Source organism: Lepidochelys olivacea (genome assembly GCF_965140295.1).
Source record: "Lepidochelys olivacea isolate rLepOli2 genome assembly, chromosome: 1".
Lineage (NCBI taxonomy): Eukaryota > Metazoa > Chordata > Testudines > Cheloniidae > Lepidochelys > Lepidochelys olivacea.
This window is the reverse complement of record NC_140411.1, coordinates 315,169,042-315,191,875: the sequence shown is the minus strand read 5'-3', so window position 1 is coordinate 315,191,875 and position 22,834 is coordinate 315,169,042. Positions and strand designations below refer to the sequence as shown.

The 22,834-nt window shown below is 43.3% G+C and overlaps 1 protein-coding gene across 2 annotated transcripts in view; it reads right to left on the bottom strand.

Moving 5' to 3' along the window:
* The window catches only part of PLXNB2 (plexin B2), a 324,582-nt gene that overhangs the window by 57,036 nt on the left and 244,712 nt on the right, over positions 1 to 22,834 (bottom strand). For both annotated transcript variants that reach the window (XM_084611348.1, XM_084611347.1), the window contains 7 exons: positions 18,523 to 18,649; positions 16,665 to 16,815; positions 7,237 to 7,351; positions 6,618 to 6,720; positions 6,051 to 6,152; positions 3,205 to 3,297; positions 1,023 to 1,104 (listed from right to left, as the gene is read on the bottom strand). In XM_084611348.1, coding sequence (XP_084467474.1) covers positions 1,023 to 1,104; positions 3,205 to 3,297; positions 6,051 to 6,152; positions 6,618 to 6,720; positions 7,237 to 7,351; positions 16,665 to 16,815; positions 18,523 to 18,649 — 773 coding nt within the window. The remainder of the gene's footprint in view (positions 1 to 1,022; positions 1,105 to 3,204; positions 3,298 to 6,050; positions 6,153 to 6,617; positions 6,721 to 7,236; positions 7,352 to 16,664; positions 16,816 to 18,522; positions 18,650 to 22,834) is intronic.

The window sequence follows — 22,834 nt, the reverse complement described above, 5'->3', positions numbered from 1 at the left end:
ACATCATAATTCTTTGGAATGGAAATGTTGATGCTGCACTGTTACAATGTGATTTCCCCATAAGAGGACAAGAAATGGCACGAGTTAACAACTGCTCTCAGCCATGCAGAGGCAACATAGGGTAATCCCTCAAACTCCACTGCTTCTGTGTTGCCTATACAAAATTAAACTGTTTAAATATTATTATATACCAGGAATAATGTATAAAGATATTTATCTGCATGGGGACATTACTCATGAGTGACATTAGTCTCATTCATATGGACTCGTAGTAACAAGCACTATATCTGGTAAAAAGTGTTTGCAGATCTTAATCTGAGAACTGTTATGGGGGAGGTGGGGTATCAGGGCACCCACATGGAGCCCATTGTTTTCACTGGAGCTCTGCCAGCACCTAGTAGCTTACAAGACCAGGACCATAGATTTAACAAACATTTTTTGTGCCATCATAAATTGGAATAAATAAATAAATTTAACTAAATGAAAAAGTCATTTATGGCAGGGCTCGTGACTTTGCATACTTTTTGTTGCCACAGAATACTTCTGTGGCTTTTCATTGTCAACCAAACTGAAGACTGCAGAATCTATCATTGATGACGATGCATGAGCCAGAACACAGTTTTAGACTTCAGATCTCTGGTGAGGTTTGTAGAGATGACAGTAAGAAAAGCCACCTTTTTACCCAGGAAGGGACTAAGTTTGCTATCATATTATTGAGATATAACAAGGGAACCTCACAATGCCATTTTTAAAAGAGTTGCTTTTCAGAGCAGAATCAGATTTAAAGATATTTTTATATAAAACTTTAAATATATAAAATTTTAAAGATGTTATCAACATTGACATTTAATTTATGCAGCTGTATTAACACTTTTGCCCTGTCATTTAATTACATGCTTTACTAAAACCAGTAAAACTTGAGAAGGTTACATTCTTGGAGTCATGAAGATAAAATTTATTATGGGAATAAATCTCAATTTACTGTAATTTCACTCCCCATGAGTCCCATAATTCATACTTACCCATGAGTTTACTGTCAATCTTGACCTTATCTGTTTTAATGAACAGATTAAGTGGTAGAGTTTCATTTGCGCCATAGGAAAACTGGAAAAAGATGACACAGGAAGACATTTGCATCTGCTTATTTTAATTCGGAAGGTTAATTTTTGTGTCGCATAATTCTTAACATGATCTATGAGGATTCAGAAAGCATCTAAAACATTTCAAATCTATGCTCTGTTTCTGTTCTTAGCCAAATGTATTGAGCGAAACTTTTGGTAATTAACTTAATTCATAACAATCAGAACCTAGAAGGGTTAATGGAGAGCAGTACTGAGTTGCCATTGGATCATCAATTTTCATGATCTGATTTATATTTAGAGGTAAGTATCCAAGTAGCTAGCATATTGCATTTAGAGAGTTTCAGTAACTCCTTGAAATTGCCAGCTTTAGACTTGCTAAACCAGAGGTGGGCAAACTACAGCCTGCAGGACTGTCCTGCCTGGCCCTTGAGCTCACGGCCAGTGAGGCTAGCCCCTGCCCTTCCTCTGTTGTCCCCATTCCCCGCAGCCTCAGCTTGCTGGGCTGCCTGCACTCTGGCCTGTCGCTCCTGCCGGGCAGCACAGTGGTGTGACTGGCTCCAGCTCCTGCTTGCTCTGAGTAGCACGGTAAGGGGACGGGGAGCAGTTGGATAGGCATGGGAGGCCTGTCAGGGGACAGTGAGGGGTCAGATGGGGGGGGTCCCGAGGGGCAGTTAGGGGAGGGGGATCTTGGGAGGGGGTAGTCGGGGACAAGGAGCTGGGGGGTTGGATGGGTCGGGGGTTCTGGGGGTGGTGGTCAGGGGATGGTGAACGGGGGTTTGGATGGGTCGGGGGTTCTGGGGGTGGTGGTCAGGGGATGGTGAACGGGGGTTTGGATGGGTCGGGGGTTCTGGGGGTGGTGAACAGGGGACAGGGAACGGCGGGGGGAGCGGGGGGTTGGATAGGTGTGGGAATTCCAGGGGCCTGTCAGGAGGCAAGGGGGTGGATGGGTGTTAGGGCAGTCAGGGCACAGGGAGAAGGGGAGGTCGGATAGGGGGTGGTTAGGGGCAGGGGGTCCCAGAAGGGGGCGGTCGGGGACAAAGAGTGTGTGTGTGTGGGGAGGTTGGATGGGTCGGGAGTTCTGAGGGGGGCAGTCAGGGGGCGGGAAGTGGGAGGGGTGGATGGGGGTGGGGGCCAGACTGTTTGGGGAGGCACAGCCTTCCCTACCCGGCCTTCCATATAGTTTTGCAACCCTGATGTGGCCCTTGGGCCAAAAAGTTTGCCCACCCCTGTGTTAAACTCTTCCTTCCCAAGCCAGCAGGATGTATTATTCCTGACAATATAGCATAATCACTCAATGTGCTAAGGAAAGGTCTGATATTTCTTCAACAGTGTAGCACCCTCCCTCTTCCTAACTATACACACTCTGGCTAAATAAGGACTAGCATTCAGAGGCTTTGAAACAAATCATACTTCTTGTATTTAAAAGAAGATGGTCATAATATGAGGCCTCAAAAAGTGGGGGAGACGAAGAAGAAAACACTTATCATATAAATCAGTGTAACAGCTGCATAGACATTAATCAATCCTCAAAAGAAAAAAAGAATCTTGTGAGGTGAGCTAGTAGGCCTTCAGCTTATTTACTCAGGAGTTTTCCTGAGCAGGATAAAGTCTATAAGTCTAATTTATAACTTGGTAAACAGAATAATAGAACTTTGCATACATTTTCTCTTTTCTGAAAAGGCACCCAGAGACTGAGTGCACTTAATTCCAGTGAACGGTGAAATTTTTACAGACCGAGAAACGAAATCACAGGAAGGTCAATGAGTCAGTGGCAGGGAAGAATTCAGGAGCCCTGTCTCTAAGTCCAATATTCGATCAGGCTGACCAAGCTGAATCAAAATCATATGGCCCAGAGTTTCCATAGGCACAGTTTAATGAATGCATGAGCTGCATACATGCTGAAATCACAGCTAACAGGAAGAAAAAAAGACTAGGGAATTCAGGAACTACAATTCCAAAAGTTGTAGGCTTTTGCCTTTGGGCGAAGGAGAAGAACTTTCATTACAGGTCTGTAATTAGGGTTTATCTCCTTTGAAGGCCAGCCACGTGCACATACTCTGTATTACAACAGGACAAAACATTTTATATCTTTTTTAAACAAACAATTTTTTTTAATATTTACCTCTTTGGTTTTGAATGAGAAATTTCCATCATTTGATTTGTCAACAGGAGCCTCAAATTCAAACTGGTCATTTCCAATCTTAAAAGATCTTCCCTATACAAGAGAAATGGTCAGCTTAGAATTTTTACAGTACCACTGAGCTTAATAAAAAGTAAATAAGCAATATGCTGCTCAGCACTGACAGGGATAAGATCAGGTGTTTTGGTTACTCAACTCTCCAGTCCTGTTGCAAGGGTAGGTAAATCACCTTCTCCGGCTGCTGCCATCCAAATAATTTGAGGCCTAAGAGATGCCCAAATTTGTTTTATATGTAGCTGTGGCTCAAAAGCAGTAGTCATAGCTAGCTTTGGGGGTCACAAGGCTTATGTAACTAATAGCAGTAGCAAGAAGCAGCAATGGTTTTCTCTTCCTGTTGTACTTTATCCATGACAAAAATGGGGAGAGCCGGAGAGGACAGTCTTTCATCCACCAGAAGATTCATGGAAGGGCTGGGTGTGAGGACAGACACAGGAGGCAATGCCCTCCACTGCAAATCCCAAGAGCATTGTAATATTATTAAGGGAGAAGGACCTTTTCCTCCACATAACAAGATCTTATGGGCTACCAAGGGAGGAAAATGGGCTACCAAGCTCCAAAAAGGCTTCTCCTGAAGCTTTAAATAAATAAATAAAGGCAGTGGCAGGAGAATGTCCCAGGACTTCACTGCTGAATAGATCAAAATGTCTTCAATATAGTGAACAAGATTTATTTACAGAAACTAAAAACAAGGCTCCCTGACCAATGCATTTAAACATCAAAGCCATGAAGACAAGGCCTCTAGGGTGGTCTAAAGTTTTCTGTTAAAATTGTTTTTTTTTTAAATGGAAAATTGGATTTTTGACAAAATGAATTTTCATTGAAGTGTCTGCTTTCCACTGACTGTATTTTTTAACAAAAAAACAAAAACAAACCCCACCAGAAGCTGCTAAAGAATATTCTACCTTAAAATATTTCCTCAAATATTTCACTACAGGAAATTTTGAGGAAAGCAAAAATAACTTCCTGACTAGCTCTAAAAACCACTCTTTCACTTCAGACACCATTCACCCAACCCCAAGACACACAAAGGACTGCCTTACTCCAAGTTGTACAAGGTTTTTATACTCATCCAATTGCTAAATTTCATCAGAGATCTTCTTTCTAAAGGAATATTGCCTGACACTTTCCTTACTCATCTCCACTTTATACTACAATACACAATAATTTTTTTCAATAATCTTCAAATTATGTTGCTGAAGCTGTGTTTCAGCCTCTCACATTCCTGACAGAACAACCCAGGAAATGGTGTATGTTTACATATATGTGATGACTGCTATCTTGGTTGACATCAACGACTGAACTAGGCACCTCCAGAATTAAAATGCATCTCTACAGTTTGAGGTAAACAACCAAGCTGCCTAACTGAGGACTATCAGAGACTTGAACATATAGGACAACACACACTGACCAGTGGTTTACATATGAATGTTTACAGAAGAGGATGGCACATCCAGACAGGAGAATCTTGTATCCAAGATTCCATGGTGGAAAAACAAACTGAACTGTATGTGAGGGCTATCTAGCACACCTTTAATGTGGAGCCTTCAGTTCTTCACATTGTGAAAACCTGCCTGGCTTTTGAGTACTCAGATTAAATTTTCTCTTAGAATTTAAAAGTAAAACAACTGACCAGCAGCCAATTCCCAATTCAGCACCTGTCTCAACTGCTTGTTCTGATAGCAGTTTTCCCCTGAGGTACTGTAATAGCTTGGATTTACTTTAACATCCTACTGAATTTTTTCAAAGAGAGAGACAGAAAAACAGCAGTTTCCCCTATTTAAAGCAACCTAAAGATCCATTGTTTGCTCTTCAACAAATGCTTCCACCAGGAGCTCCATTTAGTGAGGAGCATTTGTCCCCAGGTCAAGAACTTGTTTGGTACAGATAAGAATCCAAAATAAAAATCTTATGGTGTGTGATTCATCCATCCCCAGCCTATTACAAGAATTATGAACAGCATTTTCAAAAGTATCCTCTCTCCTCGCTCACTGGGAGATAAACAGGCATCAGCCATAAGAACTACAGAATCCAAATCTTCATCTCTCTTCTGAATGCACCTCTCTTCCATTCTTATTTTTGATGGAGATATTAAAACTCACTATAATGGTTGGCACCTCAAAATACCACAAAGAAAGGAAAACTTCCTTCACCTTTGAGGGACCTGTCATTTGTCATTGCAAAGACACCTCAAATAGGCAATCCAGGAGAAACATAATGGATATCCACTGGGGTACTAACCAACAAGAAAAAGGTTAAAAAAGTTCTGGTAGCTGCCAGGTCCCCAGCTCTGAAATTTTCATCATTCCAGGTACCCCCTATCAAACTCATTTGGCAGGGGTATCAAACTCATTCTGCACAAGTGGCCAAATTATGATCTATGGGTCACATCTACAAAACTAGGACCAACACTACCCTTGATCCATCCTGACGTCAATGGGAGGTTTACGCCAAGATCACTGTAGAATATGGTCCCTATTTAGCAACTGAACTTTTAGTGAATAAAGTTTCTCCTTCATTCAGCTTCATTCCTATTTCACCTTTGATTTCTGAAAGCAAGTACAGAGAAAAAAAATGTATCCTGGCAGTGCATGGGTTACTCATTTATGGGCAGCCTACAATAATTAATAGTTACACATACATTTTAAATGGGAGGGGTTTGAAAGCAGTAACATTACCCAGAGGAAACATATACTAATGTCTTAGGAATTTAGGATGAGCGCTGAAATTAAACTATAAGTCAAATGACTACTTGGAATTAATTCATTTACCTGATAATTCTCTAGATTCTTTCCTTCAAAATGAACTATTGTTGGGAACTCCATTGGTATTATTGGAGGGTTAGGATTTAGAAACTGTGGGCATTTTTCCTCCTAGGGAGATAAACATTTAAAATAAAAATCTTCCATCACAACAAATTTCAACAGCCTTTTGACAAAGGCATTCTTGTTCTGAAGAACTCCATGCTTAAAATAAAGTGACAGATTTGATTACACCCTTTCAAATTAGACACACTAAAAATGACTACAGCATATGCCAAAGCTGTAGATGATTATCTTTCCCAGCCCTGAAATCTTATTCTTCCCATTAAAGCAAAACAGTAAAATGAACAAAAATATCCCCTAAGAAATTATTCTATCTTGCTTCCCCTCCCTAATCACACCTCTACATTCCCAACCCCACTTAAAGTCACAAAAAAATTGTATTTCCGAAGTTAACTTTAGAATCGTGATTTTTATTTAATACCCAAGTCCAACCAACTGATCTGGTAGCAATGCTAAAGAAAATATGAAAAAGTGTTCAAATAAAACCTGTTTATTCTAATTTTAAATTTTTACCATATTTTGTTTGATCACATCCTTTTCCAAAGATGAGTCTTCACAGATATGATTCTTCCAGTCCCACCGGCAATTCCATCTACTGCTTGCACAGGAATAACATCTACAAATATAACGTGAGGGGTCATGACAAGACCCATGTTTTTTTTTTTTGGTCCTAAACATTCATATTTCATTGTAAAAAAAACCAAAACCCAACAAACTCCATTTTTAGTCATAGAAAGTAGAGCAATTTGCTACAAAATCCCTACTATGCTGAGTTCACAATTTCATAGTGAGAATAATTAAAGAACCTAGTCTGGTAACTTGCCTCTCCTGAACAGCAGCATGCATGAAAAAGCCACAACATGGATCACAGGAACTTTGGGCCTGAATCTGTGAGGTCTGAAAGCCCTGGACTCCCAGGTAGGTCAAGTTTGTGCTTGCAAATCAGATAATTTAGATGTCTGATTCTACAGTTTGAGTCTGCAAGTTGGATGCCAACAGGACTTATCAGGGAATGCTGACTGTGCCAGAGGATCTGCTACAGAAGGATTCAGCTGTCTTAACTAAACCGTTCAGTTACCTGAACACATACAGCATGATGCAACAACTTAAGTTAAGAAGATAAAATACTCACGGCAAATTTGCAGAAAGATTCATTGCTTCTTCACAGTCATAGAAAGGATATGTAGCTGATGCAAAAAACATCTTTTCCTCTCCGAAGGTTAATGTTAGTGAAACTGAAACGTGATCTGTCAAAAAAAAGTAAATAAGTTGTTGAATACTTTAGCTCTTGTGTAGAACGGTGCAATGACTGTGTGCTTGACTGGTTGTTTGAAAAGTGTGAATTGGGAGTGCTTTGTTCCAGGTGAGCCTTGAGTGGGCCTGACTGTTATAAAAAGCCAGTCAGCTGCGAACCAGCTGAGCGGTGAACAGCAGAGAGGCTAACAGAGGGAGTTCGCCTGGGAATTCGCCTGGGGAGACCCCACTGAGGCTTACATCTTGCTGGCTTCTCTGAGTAGTCACTACAACTCCTGAGGAAGCTCGTAGAAGGAAGGTAATATGGATGGGGAGTGTTCAGCTGTTGTGACCTGCACAGGATGTGCCATGTTTGTCTTTCTTCCACAGGACAGAAGCCACTTTGTCTGTACAAAGTGCAAGCTGGTCTCCATATTGGAAGAGAAGGTTCACGATCTGGAGAAACAAGTATCAAACCTGCACTGCATAAGAGAAACTGAAGATTTCCTGGACAGATGTCAGGATATGCTTCTACAGACACAATGTTCTGAAAATTCAGAGCAGGCTGTGCAGTGGGGACAGGACGATGGTGAAGAAATTTGGCAGCATGTGACCTCCAGAAGAAGAAAGGGGAGCGTCCATGTACCAGCAACGCAGATATAGGTAAGCAACTGTTTTCATGTTCTCTCCACAGGTACTAATACGAAGAGTGGACCAGATGATACATCTGAGGGAAGGGAACAGAAGGAGACTCCACCAACTGGAAGGCATGAGATGCACTGTCCCAGGGATGGGGGTTCCATAACCACTGCTCCCAAGAGAAGGAGGCAGGTGGTGGTGGTCGGGGACTTTCTCCTCAGGGGGACTGAGTCATCTATCTGCCGCCCTGACCGGGAAAACCGAGAAGTCTGCTGCTTGCCAGGAGCTAGGAGTCACGATGTGACGGAGAGACTGCTGAGACTCATCAAACCCTCGGATCGCTACCCCTTCCTGCTTCTCCATATGGACACCAATGATACTGCCAAGAATGACCTTGAGCGGATCACTGCAGACTACGTGGCTCTGGGAAGAAGGATAAAGGAGTTTGAGGCGCAAGTGGTGTTCTCATCCATCTTCCCCGTGGAAGGAAAAGGCCTGGGTAGAGACTGTCGAATCGTGGAAGTCAACGAATGACTATGCAAGTGGTGTCGGAGAGAAGGCTTTGGATTCTTTGACCATGGGATGATGTTCCAAGAAGGAGGAGTGCTAGGCAGAGACGGGCTCCACCTAACAAAGAGAGGGAAGAGCATCTTCACAAGCAGGCTGGCTAACCTAGTGAGGAGGGCTCTATCTAGGTTCACCGGGGGAAGGAGACCAAAGCCCTGAGGTAAGTGGGGAAGTGGGATATCGGGAGGTAGCACGAGCAGGAGAGCGCGAGAGGGAAGGGTTCCTGCCTCATACTAAGAAAGCAGGACAAACAGCAAGTTGTCTCAAGTGCCTATACACAAATGCAAGAAGCCTGGGAAACAAGCAGAGAGAACTGGAAGTCCTGGCACAGTCAAGGAATTATGATGTGATTGGAATAACAGAGACTTGGTGGGATAACTCACATGACTGGAGTACTGTCATGGATGGATATAAACTATTCAGGAAGGACAGGCAGAGCAGAAAAGGTGGGGGAGTTGCATTGTATGTAAGAGAGCAGTGTGACTGCTCACAGCTCCAGTATGACACTGCAGAAAAACCTGAGAGTCTCTGGATTAAGTTTAGAAGTGTGAGCAACAAGGGTGATGTCGTGGTGGGAGTCTGCTATAGACCACCGGACCAGGGGGATGAGGTGGACGAGGCTTTCTTCCGGCAACTAACGGAAGTTACTAGATCACAGGCCCTGGTTCTCATGGGAGACTTCAATCACCCTGATATCTGCTGGGAGAGCAATACAGCGGTACACAGACAATCCAGGAAGTTTTTGGAAAGTGTAGGGGACAATTTCCTGGTGCAAGTGATGGAGGAACCAACGAGGAGCAGAGCTTTTCTTGACCTGCTGCTCACAAACCGGGAAGAATTAGTAGGGGAAGCAAAAGTGGATGGGAATCTGGGAGGTAGTGACCATGAGATGGTCGAGTTCAGGATCCTGACACAAGGAAGAAAGGAGAGCAGCAGAATATGGACCCTGGACTTCAGAAAAGCAGACTTTGACAACCTCAGGGAACTGATGGGCAGGATCCCCTGGTAGAATAACATGAGGGGGAGAAGAGTCTAGGAGAGCTGGCTGTATTTTAAAGAATCCTTACTGAGGTTACAGGGACAAACCATCCCGATGTGTAGAAAGAATAGTAAATATGGCAGGCAACCAGCTTGGCTTAACAGTGAAATCCTTGTTGATCTTAAACACAAAAAAGAAGCTTACAAGAAGTGGAAGATTGGACAAATGACCAGGGAAGAGTATAAAAATATTGCTCGGGCATGCAGGAGTGAAATCAGGAAGGCCAAATCACACCTGGAGTTGCAACTAGCAAGAGATGTTAAGAGTAACAAGAAGGGTTTCTTCAGGTATGTTAGCAACAAGAAGAAAGTCAAGGAAAGTGTGGGCCCCTGACTGAATGAGGGAGGCAACCTAGTGACAGCGGATGTGGAAAAAGCTAATGTACTCAATGCATTTTTTTGCCTCTGTCTTCACGAACAAGTTCAGCTCCCAGACGACTGCACTGGGCAGCACAGCATGGGGAGGAGGTGACCAGCCCTCTGTGGAGAAAGAAGTGGTTTGGGACTATTTAGAAAAGCTGGACGAGCACAAGTCCATGGGGCTGGATGCGCTGCAACCGAGAGTGCTAAAGGAGTTGGCGGATGTGATTGCAGAGCCATTAGCCATTATCTTTGAAAACTCATGGCGATCGGGGGAAGTCCCGGACGACTGGAAAAAGGCTAATGTAGTGCCCATCTTTAAAAAAGGGAAGAAGGAGGATCCTGGGAACTACAGGCCAGTCAGCCTCACCTCAGTCCCTGGAAAAATCATGGAGCAGGTCCTCAAGGAATCAGTTCTGAAGCACTTAGAGGAGAGGAAAGTGATCAGGAACAGTCAGCATGGATTCACCAAGGGCAAGTCATGCCTGACTAATCTAATTGCCTTCTATGACGAGATAACTGGCTCTGTGGATGAGGGGAAAGCATTGTATGTGTTGTTCCTTGACTTTAGCAAAGCTTTTGACACGGTCTCCCACAGTATTCTTGCCAGCAAGTTAAAGAAGTATGGGCTGGATGAATGGACTACAAGGTAGATAGAAAAATGGCTAGATTGTCGGGCTCAACGGGTAGTGATCAATGGCTCCACGTCTAGCTGGCAGCTGGTATCAAGTGGAGTGCCCCAAGCGTCAGTCCTCGGGCCGGTTTTGTTCCATATCTTCATTAATGATCTAGAGTATGGTGTGGATTGCACCCTCAGCAAGTTTGCAGGTGACACTATACTGGGAGGAGAGGTAGATACGCTGGAGGGTAGGGATAGTATACAGAGGGTCCTAGACAAATTAGAAGATTGGGCCAAAAGAAATCTAATGAGGTTCAACAAGGACAAGTGCAGAGTCCTGCACTTAGCACGGAAGAATCCCATGCACTGCTACAGACTAGGGACCGAATGGCTAGGCAGCAGTTCTGCAGAAAAGGAGACCTGTAACCTAGGGGTTACAGTGGACGAGAAGCTGGACATGAGTCAACAGTGTGCCGTTGTTGCCAAGAAGACAAGTGGCATTTTGGGCTATATAAGTAGGGGCATTGCCAGCAGATCGAGGGACGTGATCGTTCCCCTCTATTCGACATTGGTGAGGCCTCACCTGGAGTACTGTGTCCAGTTTTGGGCCCCACACTACAAGAAGGATGTGGAAAAATTGGAAAGAGTCCAGCGGAGGGCAACAAAAATGATTAACCAATTTATCTGAGCATAAGCTTTTGTGAGCTACAGCTCACTTCATTGGATGCATTCAGTGGAAAATACAGTGAGAAGATTTATATACACACAGAACATGAAAAAATGGGTGTTATCATACACATTGTAAGGAGAGTGATCACTTAAGATGAGCTATTACCAGCAGGAGAGCGGCGGGGGTGGGGGGGGGGGGGTGGACGGAAGAAAACCTTTTGTAATGATAATCAAGGTGGGCCGTTGCCAGCAGTTAACAGGAACGTCTGGGGGCGGGGGGGGAGGGAATAGTTTTACTTTGTGTAATGACGCATCCACTCCCAGTCTCTATTCAAGCCTAAGTTAATTGTATCCAGTTTGCAAATTAATTCCAATTCAGCAGTCTCTTGTTGGAGTCTGTTTTTGAAGTCTTTTTGTTGTAATATTGCAACCTTTCGGTCTGTAATTGAGTGACCAGAGAGACTGAAGTGTTCTCCAACTGGTTTATGAGTGTTATAATTCTTGACGTCTGATTTGTGTCCATTGATTCTTTTACGTAGAGACTGTCCAGTTTGACCAATGTACATGGCAGAGGGGCATTGCTGGCACACGATGGCATATATCACATTGGTAGATGTGCAGGTGAATGAGCCTCTGATAGTGTGGCTGATGTGATTAGGCCCTGTGATGGTGTCCCCTGAATAGATACGTGGACACTTTCTACAAGCCATTACCCTCTGATCCCACTGAGGGTTACCAAAAGAAACTATACCATTTGCTCAAGCAACTCCCTGAAAAAGCACAAGAACAAATCTGCACAGACACACCCCTGGAACCCCGACCTGGGGCATTCTATCTGCTACCCAAGATCCATAAACCTGGAAATCCTGGACGCCCATCATCTCAGGCATTGGCACCCTGACAGCAGGATTGTCTGGCTATGTAGACTCCCTCCTCAGGCCCTACACTACCAGCACTCCCAGCTATCTTCGAGACACCACTGACTTCCTGAGGAAACTACAATCCATCGGTGATCTTCCGGAAAACACCATCCTAGACACTATGGATGTAGAAGCCCTCTACACCAACATTCCACACAAAGATGGACTACAAGCCATCAGGAACAGTATCCCCGATAATGTCACGGCAAACCTGGTGGCTGAACTTTGTGACTTTGTCCTCACCCATAACTATTTCACATTTGGGGACAATGTATACCTTCAAATCACCGGAACTGCTATGGGTACCCGCATGATCCCACAGTATGCCAACATTGTTATGGCTGACTTAGAACAACGCTTCCTCAGCTCTCGTCCCCTAGTGCCCCTCCTCTACTTGCGCTACATTGATGACATCTTCATCATCTGGACCCATGGAAAAGAAGCCCTTGAGGAATTCCACCATGATTTCAACAATTCCCATTCCACCATCAACCTCAGCCTGGACCAGTCCACACAAGAGATCCACTTCCTGGACACTATGGTGCTAATAAGCGATGGTCACATAAACACCACCCTATACCGGAAACCTACTGACCACTATTCCTACCTACATGCCTCCAGTTTTCACCCAGACCACACCACACGATCTATTGTCTACAGTCAAGCTCTACGATACAACCGCATTTGCTCCAACCCCTCAGACAGAGACAAACACCTACAAGATCTCTATCAAGCGTTCTTACAACTACAATACCCACCTGCTGAAGTGAAGAAACAAATTGACAGAGCCAGAAGAGTACCCAGAAGTCACCTACTACAGGACAGGCCCAACAAAGAAAATAACAGAACGCCACTAGTCATTACCTTCAGCCCCCAACTAAAACCTCTCCAATGCATCATCAAGGATCTACAACCTATCCTGAAGGACGACCCATCACTCTCACAAATCTTGGGAGACAGGCTAGTCCTTGCCTACAGACAGCCCCCCATCCTGATGCAAATACTCACCAGCAACCACACAACAGAACCATTAACCCAGGAACCTCTCCTTGCAACAAAGCCTGTTGCCAACTGTGTCCACATATCTATTCAGGGGACACCAATATAGGGCCTAATCACGTCAGCCACACTATCAGAGGCTCGTTCACCTGCACATCTACCAACGTGATATATGCCATCATGTGCCAGCAATGCCCCTCTGCCATGTGCATTGGTCAAACTGGATAGTATCTACGTAAAAGAATAAATGGACACAAATCAGTTGTCAAGAATTATAACATTCATAAACCAGTTGGAGAACACTTCAATCTCTTTGGTCACTTGATTTCAGACCTAAAGGTCGCAATATTACAACAAAAAGACTTCAAAAACAGACTCCAACGAGAGACTGCTGAATTGGAATTAATTTGCAAACTGGATACAATTAACTTAGGCTTGAATAGAGACTGGGAGTGGATGTGCCATTACACAAAGTAAAACTATTTCCCCATGTTTATTCCTCCCCCGCCCCCCACCGCTCCTCATACGTTCCTGTTAACTGCTGGTAATGGCCCACCTTGATTATCACTACAAAAGGTTTTCTTCCCCCCCCTCCGCCGCTCTCCTGCTGGTAAAAGCTTATCTTAAGTGATCACTCTTCTTACAATGTGTATGATAACACCCATTTTTTCATGTTCTGTGTGTATATAAATCTCCTCACTGTATTTTCCACTGAATGCATCCGATGAAGTGAGCTGTAGCTCACGAATGCTTACGCTCAAATAAACTGGTTAGTCTCTAAGGTGCCACTAGTACTCCTTTTCTTTTTGCAAATGTAGACTAACACGGCTGCTACTCTGAAAAATGGTTAGGGGACTGGAACACATGACTTATGGAGGAGAGGCTGAGGGAACTGGGATTGTTTAGTCTGCGGAAGAGAAGAATGAGGGGGGATTTGATAGCTGCTTTCAACTACCTGAAAGGAGGTTCCAAAGAGGATGGATCTAGACTGTTCTCAGTGGTAGCAGATGACAGAACAAGGAGTAATGGTCTCAAGTTGCAGTGGGGGCAGTTTAGCTTGGATATTAGGAAAAACTTTTTCACGAGGAGGGTGGTGAACCACTGGAATGCGTTACCTAGGGAGGTGGTGGAATCTCCTTCCTTAGAAGTTTTTAAGGTCAGGCTTCACAAAGCCCTGGCTGGGATGATTTAGTTGGGGATTGGTCCTGCTTTGTGCAGAGGGTTGGACTAGATGACCTCCTGAGGTCTCTTCCAACCCTGATATTCTATGATTCTATGACGTTTTTATTATTTGTTGAAGATGTAAAACAAACACCTCACTGGAATCACAAGGTTAAAACTTTTACACTCATGATATAACTAATTTTATTTGTTCTTAATGTTTACTAAATTTTCAGTAACTGATGGTACAAAGATAGGATGGGATACATAAAGAGAAACAGCAAGTAGGCAACATTACAGAATAGTATTATAGTATGGAAATGCCTTAAGAATGTACTAGAATGATGAAAACTGAGGTAATAAGGAAAATGAGAATTGAATACAGAAGAAAAAAAAATGATAGAAGAGTTATTTCTAAGAAAATATTTTCATAAAGTATGGATATTTCTTCCTGTAAAATTGCTTGTACGACTTGTGCATCAAACTCTATAAACTCATATGAATTAGAACAAGTCAACCTTGTACAAGTTATTCAGTAACTACAGTAATGCCTGAAATATTAAACTAGCACTTTGAACCTTTGGCTCATTGTACATAACTTCCCCGTGAATGTATTTCTAATCTGGATCATTACTGAACAAAGAATAGAAAAAGTATCTTTAGAAATTGGGGCTTTCTACAATGAGGATCTTTACAATTCCTCTTGCAGAAATCATTAAACTCCTGTGACAAGCTATTTCATAAGCTATTGAGCAACTGCAAACTGTGCTTTCCTCAAATAATTTCTTGAAAGAGTGATGGCAGCTTGGCTGTAAGATCACTTTACCTACCATTGGTTTTGTGGAAAATTTCAGTTAGGTTTGTATCCAACTCCTACTGCAGAGAACTTAAAATGAGATCTGCAAATCAGTGTCCTTCCAATTAGAATGCATCCTAGTCCTTTTGGAATTTTTCACAACTAAAGCGGTGTGGATGATTTCAACTTGGCGGAGCTTCTCAAGACTAAATGGTTGTGTCTGGATTTTTGTCACATTCTACTAGCAATCATTCCATTGCCATTGGTGGTTACAGATTGCCTTCTGCTGTGGTGCCTGTGAGGCTTTTGAACATCGTCATATTGGTTCTGAAGGCTCTCTCAGATGGATTTGTTCGTGAGAAATTCAGAGGCCTCTATTATTTCTAGATGCCTTGATTACTCCAATGCTCCTCCTGATAGGCTTCCCATAACACTTTATGTGCTGACTGAAGTCAAACTACATCAACTTTATCAACATGGACAAGGACAAACCTGGGAGACAGGGGCATGCGCCGCCTGGGGCAAAGTCCTGGCTGGGACCCTAACTACTAACAAGCACACACTTAACAACCACTTAACACTACTATATGCAAACTATGTACAAAGGCCCTAAGGCAAAAAGTTCAAAAGGAGAAACGGCTAGCTCTTGCTAAGCAAGAAAGACACTCCGACTGACCACCACGGGAGGTAAGAAGGAACTGAGAGGGCGTAGGGACGGCAGTGCCTGATATACCACGGCTTGAGTGCAGCACTCCAGAGGGTGCCACAGCCAGCCCTACAGGTACTGCTAAGGCAAAAACGTGCAACGGCCGCACACGTGGCCGCATGAACACCCAGAATGGAATCGACATGAGCAAGCACTCGAAGAAGAATAGATGTTAATAGAACATTGCTATGAAGTCAAGCACTCAATAGCTAGAAAACCCCAGAAGAACTATGGTTGCTCATGGAAACCAACTGCATACAAACAGGGATGCAGAATTATGATAGCATCTTTAATTACATGGCATGCTATTTTTTCCTGCAGGACCCCTATCTAGTTTGTTACAGAATTTGAACGGTGTGTAGTAATAAGACAGGGAACTGCCAGATGAGAAAGGATGGTCTGTGGTGCAAGGAAACAGGCAGGCACACTTTGGAAATTCATAAAATTTAGGAGCAAGTGCTGAACAAGCTCTACTGCACATATGCAAATGTCAATTTATGGGGGACTGATAAGTCAGTCAAATCTAGACAGATTTTCATGAGTACAGGAAAAGGCACATCTCTGATCCCGTCTGCCTCATTTCAAGTTCCTGCTGCAAACACTGGAAGTGCTAGAACTGTTCAAAAATAGTTGGAAAAACTTAACTTTGACCAAACTATTTTTCCACTAACCTCATGCATGGAAGTGACTGCACTGGTTTTTGCTGAAACTAGGAAGAGATCAAGAAAAGAAAAAAATTCAGCCCAATGGGTTGACCTTGGAAAAACTTATAAGCAAATGATAGATAATGGAGGATTACAATAGTAGTGATCATCTCACATAAAATAAATGGGAGGCAGCACAGTGTCCTTACCTTGACCTTTTGGAGTGGGAGGAATTGTAGTGGGAGGATCACAGATAATAGTCCCATTTCTCAGCTTTGCAATATTGGTTGTTTCACCAAACTGACAACAAAGCATGTCACTTTCAGTTAACTCTGGCAACGGACTTACAGTCAGTTCTACCTGGAAACACAAAGGCATAATTCTACTTTAGAAAAAATGTCACAAAAAACAACCACCACTCAAACAAAAATGAGCAAGGTCAGAGACAGATTAAGATGGAGACTGATTAAGATGGAGACCGGGTGCTTTTATGGATTTTGATGCTCCAGGAAATTGGTGTGTTAGTTACTGGTTCTGTTTTTATAGTTTCTCATTGTCCCCCTTTTCCACAGCCACTGGGACTACAGTCAGTAATTAGATAGCCTCTTTTTCCCCTCTGAGACATCTTACTGCAGGAATTACAGCATTTTCTGTGGTGAATAGATGGACTACAATAAAAGCTTGGATGTATCACAGGAAAGAGTAAATTAAATGGAGGATGGTGATTTCCATGTTCTTTTCACGGTTTTGATTGTGACTTTTTCCCAGACAGATGATTTTCTTTTAGATTATTCTCCAGCAATGGATTTATTAAAATGGTCAGCTCCCTATCGACACTCACACCTTGCTTACCTCCTGATTGGGTTATCACAAAGCATTCTAGAATAGAGCTAGAGTCAAAGACCACTTGGGAAGTCTCAGCTCGAGCAGAATGTATCTGCCTGCTTGCTTGCTTTAGTGTATTACCTGCAGAGAATACATAAAACCTGTTGTCCAGAGGGAGACCTGGCTTTCTGTTCACTTTCAGGTACAATTCAAGTTGTAGGTTTTTATCTAATGGAGCTCAATATGGTTTGAGTGTCTTCTCTCACTCTCTCTGCTCTCCACCATATCAATCCTGATCAAATAGGACACTTTCACTAATAGTTTTCACTATCTGGGGATAGTGACAGGGTATTATCAGTGATCCCAACTCAGCAGCTTGCTTCCACTGGTCCATCAGAGCCTGACTTTCAAGACTTCAGCCGGATTCAAAAAGGGATTAGATATTTATATGAATAATGAGGAATACCCAGAGTTGTAACAGTAAATACTAAAACAAAATGCAAGGGTTTTGGAACAGATATGAACTCTCATGCTTCAGGGCTTAAAAGCTAACCTCTAACTAACTGGGGTCATACTGATTTAGTGCAGAGATTTTTGTACCTTCCTCTGAGGCATCTGGTATCTGCCACTCCCAGAGACAGGACACTGAACTAGACGGACCACTAGTCTGACCCAATATGACAATTCCTGTGTTCCTATTACTAGTTGACTTTCAAAGCATGGTTTAAGGCTCAACTGTTGACTCAAATTTCTGCCTAAGCGAGCTGCAAGTGGGTATTGAGAGGGCATGGAACCCTCTTGGAGATGGCCCATTTAATTAACATTAATGAGTTGTGTATTATTTTAACGTTTCAAAGATGTGCTTATAGAACATCCTGGATACGTGCATTTTATAAACTGAAAAATAAACAAAAGCTACACAAGTTTAATCAATTAACTTCAACTTAAAAAATCTATTCCCCATAATACAGACAAATGTAGCCTAGACTCAGACAGAGGCATTTTGACAACCATAACAGCATGTGCCACTTTTGTATACAGCTAAAGTTAAAAACTACATTTCTTTGTAATTGCAGCCTGCAAAAATGGCAGCTAAAAGAGTAGATGTAGGCTTCTTTCAATACAATTTCAAATTACCACTGCGAACAAATATGTATCGATATGTATTTTTCTGATATGCTGCTTATAGCAACTGTATGTGTGCTTTAAGCATACAATAGGCAAAAAGTCTATTTTTCATACCTTGCCAGTGGCTTTGTGGCTCATATTTTGAGGATGCGCACTAGTAATAGTAATGCATATACCATCTGGACTCCACAGCCAATGGTTTGGCTTATTAGCCCTTTTACAGTCTATCTTCCTTGTGCACCTGATTAAAAAAAAACACAACAATATAAATATCTAATACAAAGCTGATTAAGATCAGTGTTCTCTGTTTTAAAAGACTTCTTCAAAAAAAATTAGGTATTGACAATTTTGCTTTCAGTTAGAAGAGGTTTTTAATTATAACATAATAGCTGCTTGTAAGACATCTGGGTGATAAAGCAAAACACAAATATTTACTGATAAGCCATTTTATATTCCATAAAACTAGACAATCCAATCCCACAGAGAGATGATATTTAATACAAAGAACTCAGAGAATGGACCAGTTACCTGCAGTTCATCCAAATAAGACCCATTCCATCTATGCCTTAACATACTACTTTAAATTCCTTGACCAGTCTTCTATTTCTACAGCTCAAGTGGAAAATTTAGGTCTTTACTGGTGTAACAGCAGCAGACACACAACTGACCCATAAAACTAAGAGAGCATCAGAGCTGTGGCTGTAGGCTTGTCTGATTCCAGCGTTAGAGGGCTATTAACGTAAGTGAATTTATTAGCTATGACTCTTGTGTCAAAGATTCCACTCCAGGCCCACCTTCTCGCTTTCTTAGCTACTACTGGAGGCAGGGGTAACAGGGGCTGTGGCGTCTCACTAACAGGTCAGGGGGATTGTCACAGATGGAAGACAGGAGGCAGACAGGGAAGGTGTCATTGGTTCTAAGAGGTGACAGACCTGGTTATAGGAGGGGAGTTAGCTGAATAGGCCCCACAAAACTTTGGGTCAGCCTTGTACACCATTTACACCTATTGTATGATGCCTAGCACAATGGAGCCCAATCCTGATTAATGCCTCTGGACAGTTACTGAAATATTAATATTAAAATAACAGCATTCAAGTAACAATACAATCATTGTACTGTTGGTTAGTGTACAGTTCTAATAGCCACACTACCTTCTGAATATTGTACATATACAAACTGCGTGTGTGTAGGTACACACATATATACCTACACACACAATTGGTGAAGTACTGTGTCTGATCATGGGTTATAATGTGGTGTAACTAAGTAAAAAACTTCAAAAATGAGTTCTAGATTTTCCTTGTAAATTAATAAAATACTAGAAAATGTACAAAAATGCATGTTTGCCCATGTGTCACAGAGACCATTAATACTTCGCAATATTGAGGTCAGAGGTTATATCAGAAACCTGAAGGGAAATCTAGGGAAAACTGCCATTTGTATGATATATGACACAGCCTTCAGCTCCCAGAAGCCTAAGAGGAGTTCAAGTTGAACTTGCTCATATATTCTGAATCCCCAGGATTATATATATGCTAACCGACGTACAGACTGAAAAGCACCAGTGTATTACACAAACCTGCATGGAATGCATAACCTTTGCTGGGGTACTCCGTGTTCTGCTTTACATCAGGCTTGTAACTTAATGTGATCGTTCTAATTTTTAGACAGGAAGCAAGAGGCCTGAAATTTATCTGCATACCACAATTAAATAACCCCTTTGTGCGGACAGCAAGCACTTCATATCATGAAACCCCAACAGCTCATGCCAAGGGACTAATTAACCTAGCAGTCAGATGCAGAGTTATAAGGCTGTAGCCCCCTATTCGAACCCCATCAATGCAGCGTAAAAACAAGAGACATTCCAAGATTGCTCAGCACATTCATAGAAAACGAAGTTACTTACCTGTAACTGGAGGTTCTTCGAGATGGGTGGTCCCTATCTGTATTCCACTGAGGATTGTGCAATGCACCATGTGCCTGGAGCCAGAGCTTTTGCAAGTAGTACTGTTCAGCGGTCTGCACATGAGACCTGCAGGACCTTATGGTTTTGCCTGAGGCGACGAAGGGCACAGCGAGCCACCGGCATCTCCAGTTCCTGCTCTACCGCAGAGCTGTTGGAGGATGGATAGGGACCACACATCTTGAAGAACCTCCAGTTACAGGGAAGTAACTTCATTTTCATCTTCGAGTGATGGTCCCTACTGTATTCCACTGAAGGTGAGTGCCTAGGTGGGAGGATGGCATGAGGAGACTGTGGAACGGAGGACTGCTGCTCTGAAAAAAAGTGTCCATTGAGGAATCATGCACTAGAGCAGGGATTCTCAACCTTTTTCTTTCTGAGGCCCCCCATCATGCTATAAAAACTCCACAGCCCACCTGTGCCACAATAATTGTTTTTCTCCATAAAAAAAGACAGGGCTAGCTTTCAGGGGTAGCAAGCAGGACAGTTGCCTGGGGTACCACGCCACAGAGGGCACCACGAAGTTAAGTTGCTCAGGCTTCGGCTTCAGTCCCAGGTGTTAGGGCTCAGGGCCCCAGACTACAGTCCTGTGTAGTGGGGCTTCGGCTTTCTGCCCTAGGCCCTAGTGAGTTTAGTGCTGGCCATGCTTAGCGGCCCCCCGAAACCTGCTCACGGTGCCCTGGACCCCTGGTTGAGAACCACTACTAGAACATAATGTGTGGAAAAGGTGTGTACAGAACTCCACGTGGTCTTCTTGCATATGTCTGCAAGGGGCATGTTGTGGAGTGTGGCTGATGCTTGCACTCCCATGGAATGGGCCTGAATCCCTTCAGGTAGGGATCGTCCTGATAATTGATAGTGTGTAATGACCCTGAGACTCACTTGGAAATTCTCTGGGTGGAAATGGCTTGCCCTTTCATTCTCTCTGCTATGGCTACAAAAAGCCTAGGAGATTTCCAAAATGGCTTTATCTGCTCAAGATAAAAATCCAAGACCCTGTGAACATCTATTGAGTCAAGTCTCCTTTCCTCATTAGAGGCGTGAGGGTTGGGGAAGAAGGAAGGAAAGTGTATGGGTTGACTGAGGTCAAATTGGGAAACCATCTTGGGTAGGTACTTGGGGTGAAGGCATAAAGAGACCTTGTCTTTATGGAAAATGGTGAAAGGGGGGTTAGCCATCATGGCTCCCAGTTTGCCAATCCTCCTAGACAACGTAATAGCAACAAGGAAAGTGACTTTCATGGACAGGAGTGACAGCAAGCATGAGGCCATAGGTTTGAAGGGAGTGGTCGTCAATGAGGAGAGAACTAGGTTAATGTCCCATTGGAGGGCAATAGGCTGAGTGGGAGGGTATTTTCGCAGAAGGCCCTTCCAGAATCGTAGTTAAGAGGTGGGTAAAAATGGAATGCCCATCCACCAGTGAGTGTAAAGCGCTGATGGCAGCTGCATGCACCTTAATGGAACTGAGGGCAAGTCCCGAGTTCTTCAGATAGATGAAATATTCCAAGAATAGCGGGATGCCCACAGTTTCAGGGACAAGGCCCTGTCGTGCAGCCCAGGAAGTGAAACGCGTCTATTTGGCTTGATACAAGTGTCTTGTGGAGTCTTTCCTGCTGCTTGAAAGGACATCTTGAACTGCCAGAGAGCATTCCTGTGCTAGTAGAGGCGTCCATCCAAAAACCAAGCAGTCAATGGAAGTGTGTGTGGGTTGGGGTGTCTGAGTCTGCTGTTGTGTTGTTGAGTCAGTAGCTTTGTGAACATCCGAGGTGTGAGTGGAGGGTGCTTCGACATGCAGAGAAGAAGCAGGAGCCAGAATTGGCAAGGCCAGAAGGGGGTGATCAAGATAGTTGTTGCTTTCTCTCGTCTGATCTTGTGGATTACTTGTGGTAGGAGAGGTAAGGCAGGGAAGGCGTAGTGCATCCGGTCCAACCAATTGATGAATAGGACATCTCCCTTTGAGTGAGTTCAATTCCTCTCCTTGAACAATACTGGGTGAATTTGGTGTTGTTGTGGGATGCCAAAAGATCCCTTACTAAGGTTCCCCACCGACCAAAGATGTCCGTGATTAGAGTCGTGCAACTCTCATTCATGGTCGGTTGCAAAGTTTCTGCTGAGACCATCGGCAATCATGTTCTGGGTAACCGGTAGGTAGGCTACCGTCAGAAGGATATGATGTGTGATGGACCATTCCCAGAGGTGTACAGCTTCCACACACAGGGCTCAGGGTCTTGTTCCCCCGTGCTTGTTTATGTAGAAGACCTTGGTGGTGTTGTCTGATATTATAAGAACATGTCAGCCCTGAATGGTGGGCAGGAATGTTTGGCCAGCTTTGTGTACTACCCAGGGTTCCAATACATTTATGTGCATCCTGGCCTCCTGTGGCATCCAGGTGCCTTGTATCATGCGGTCACCCATGTGGGCGCCCCAGCCCACGAGGGATGCATCCACTATGATTGTCACTATG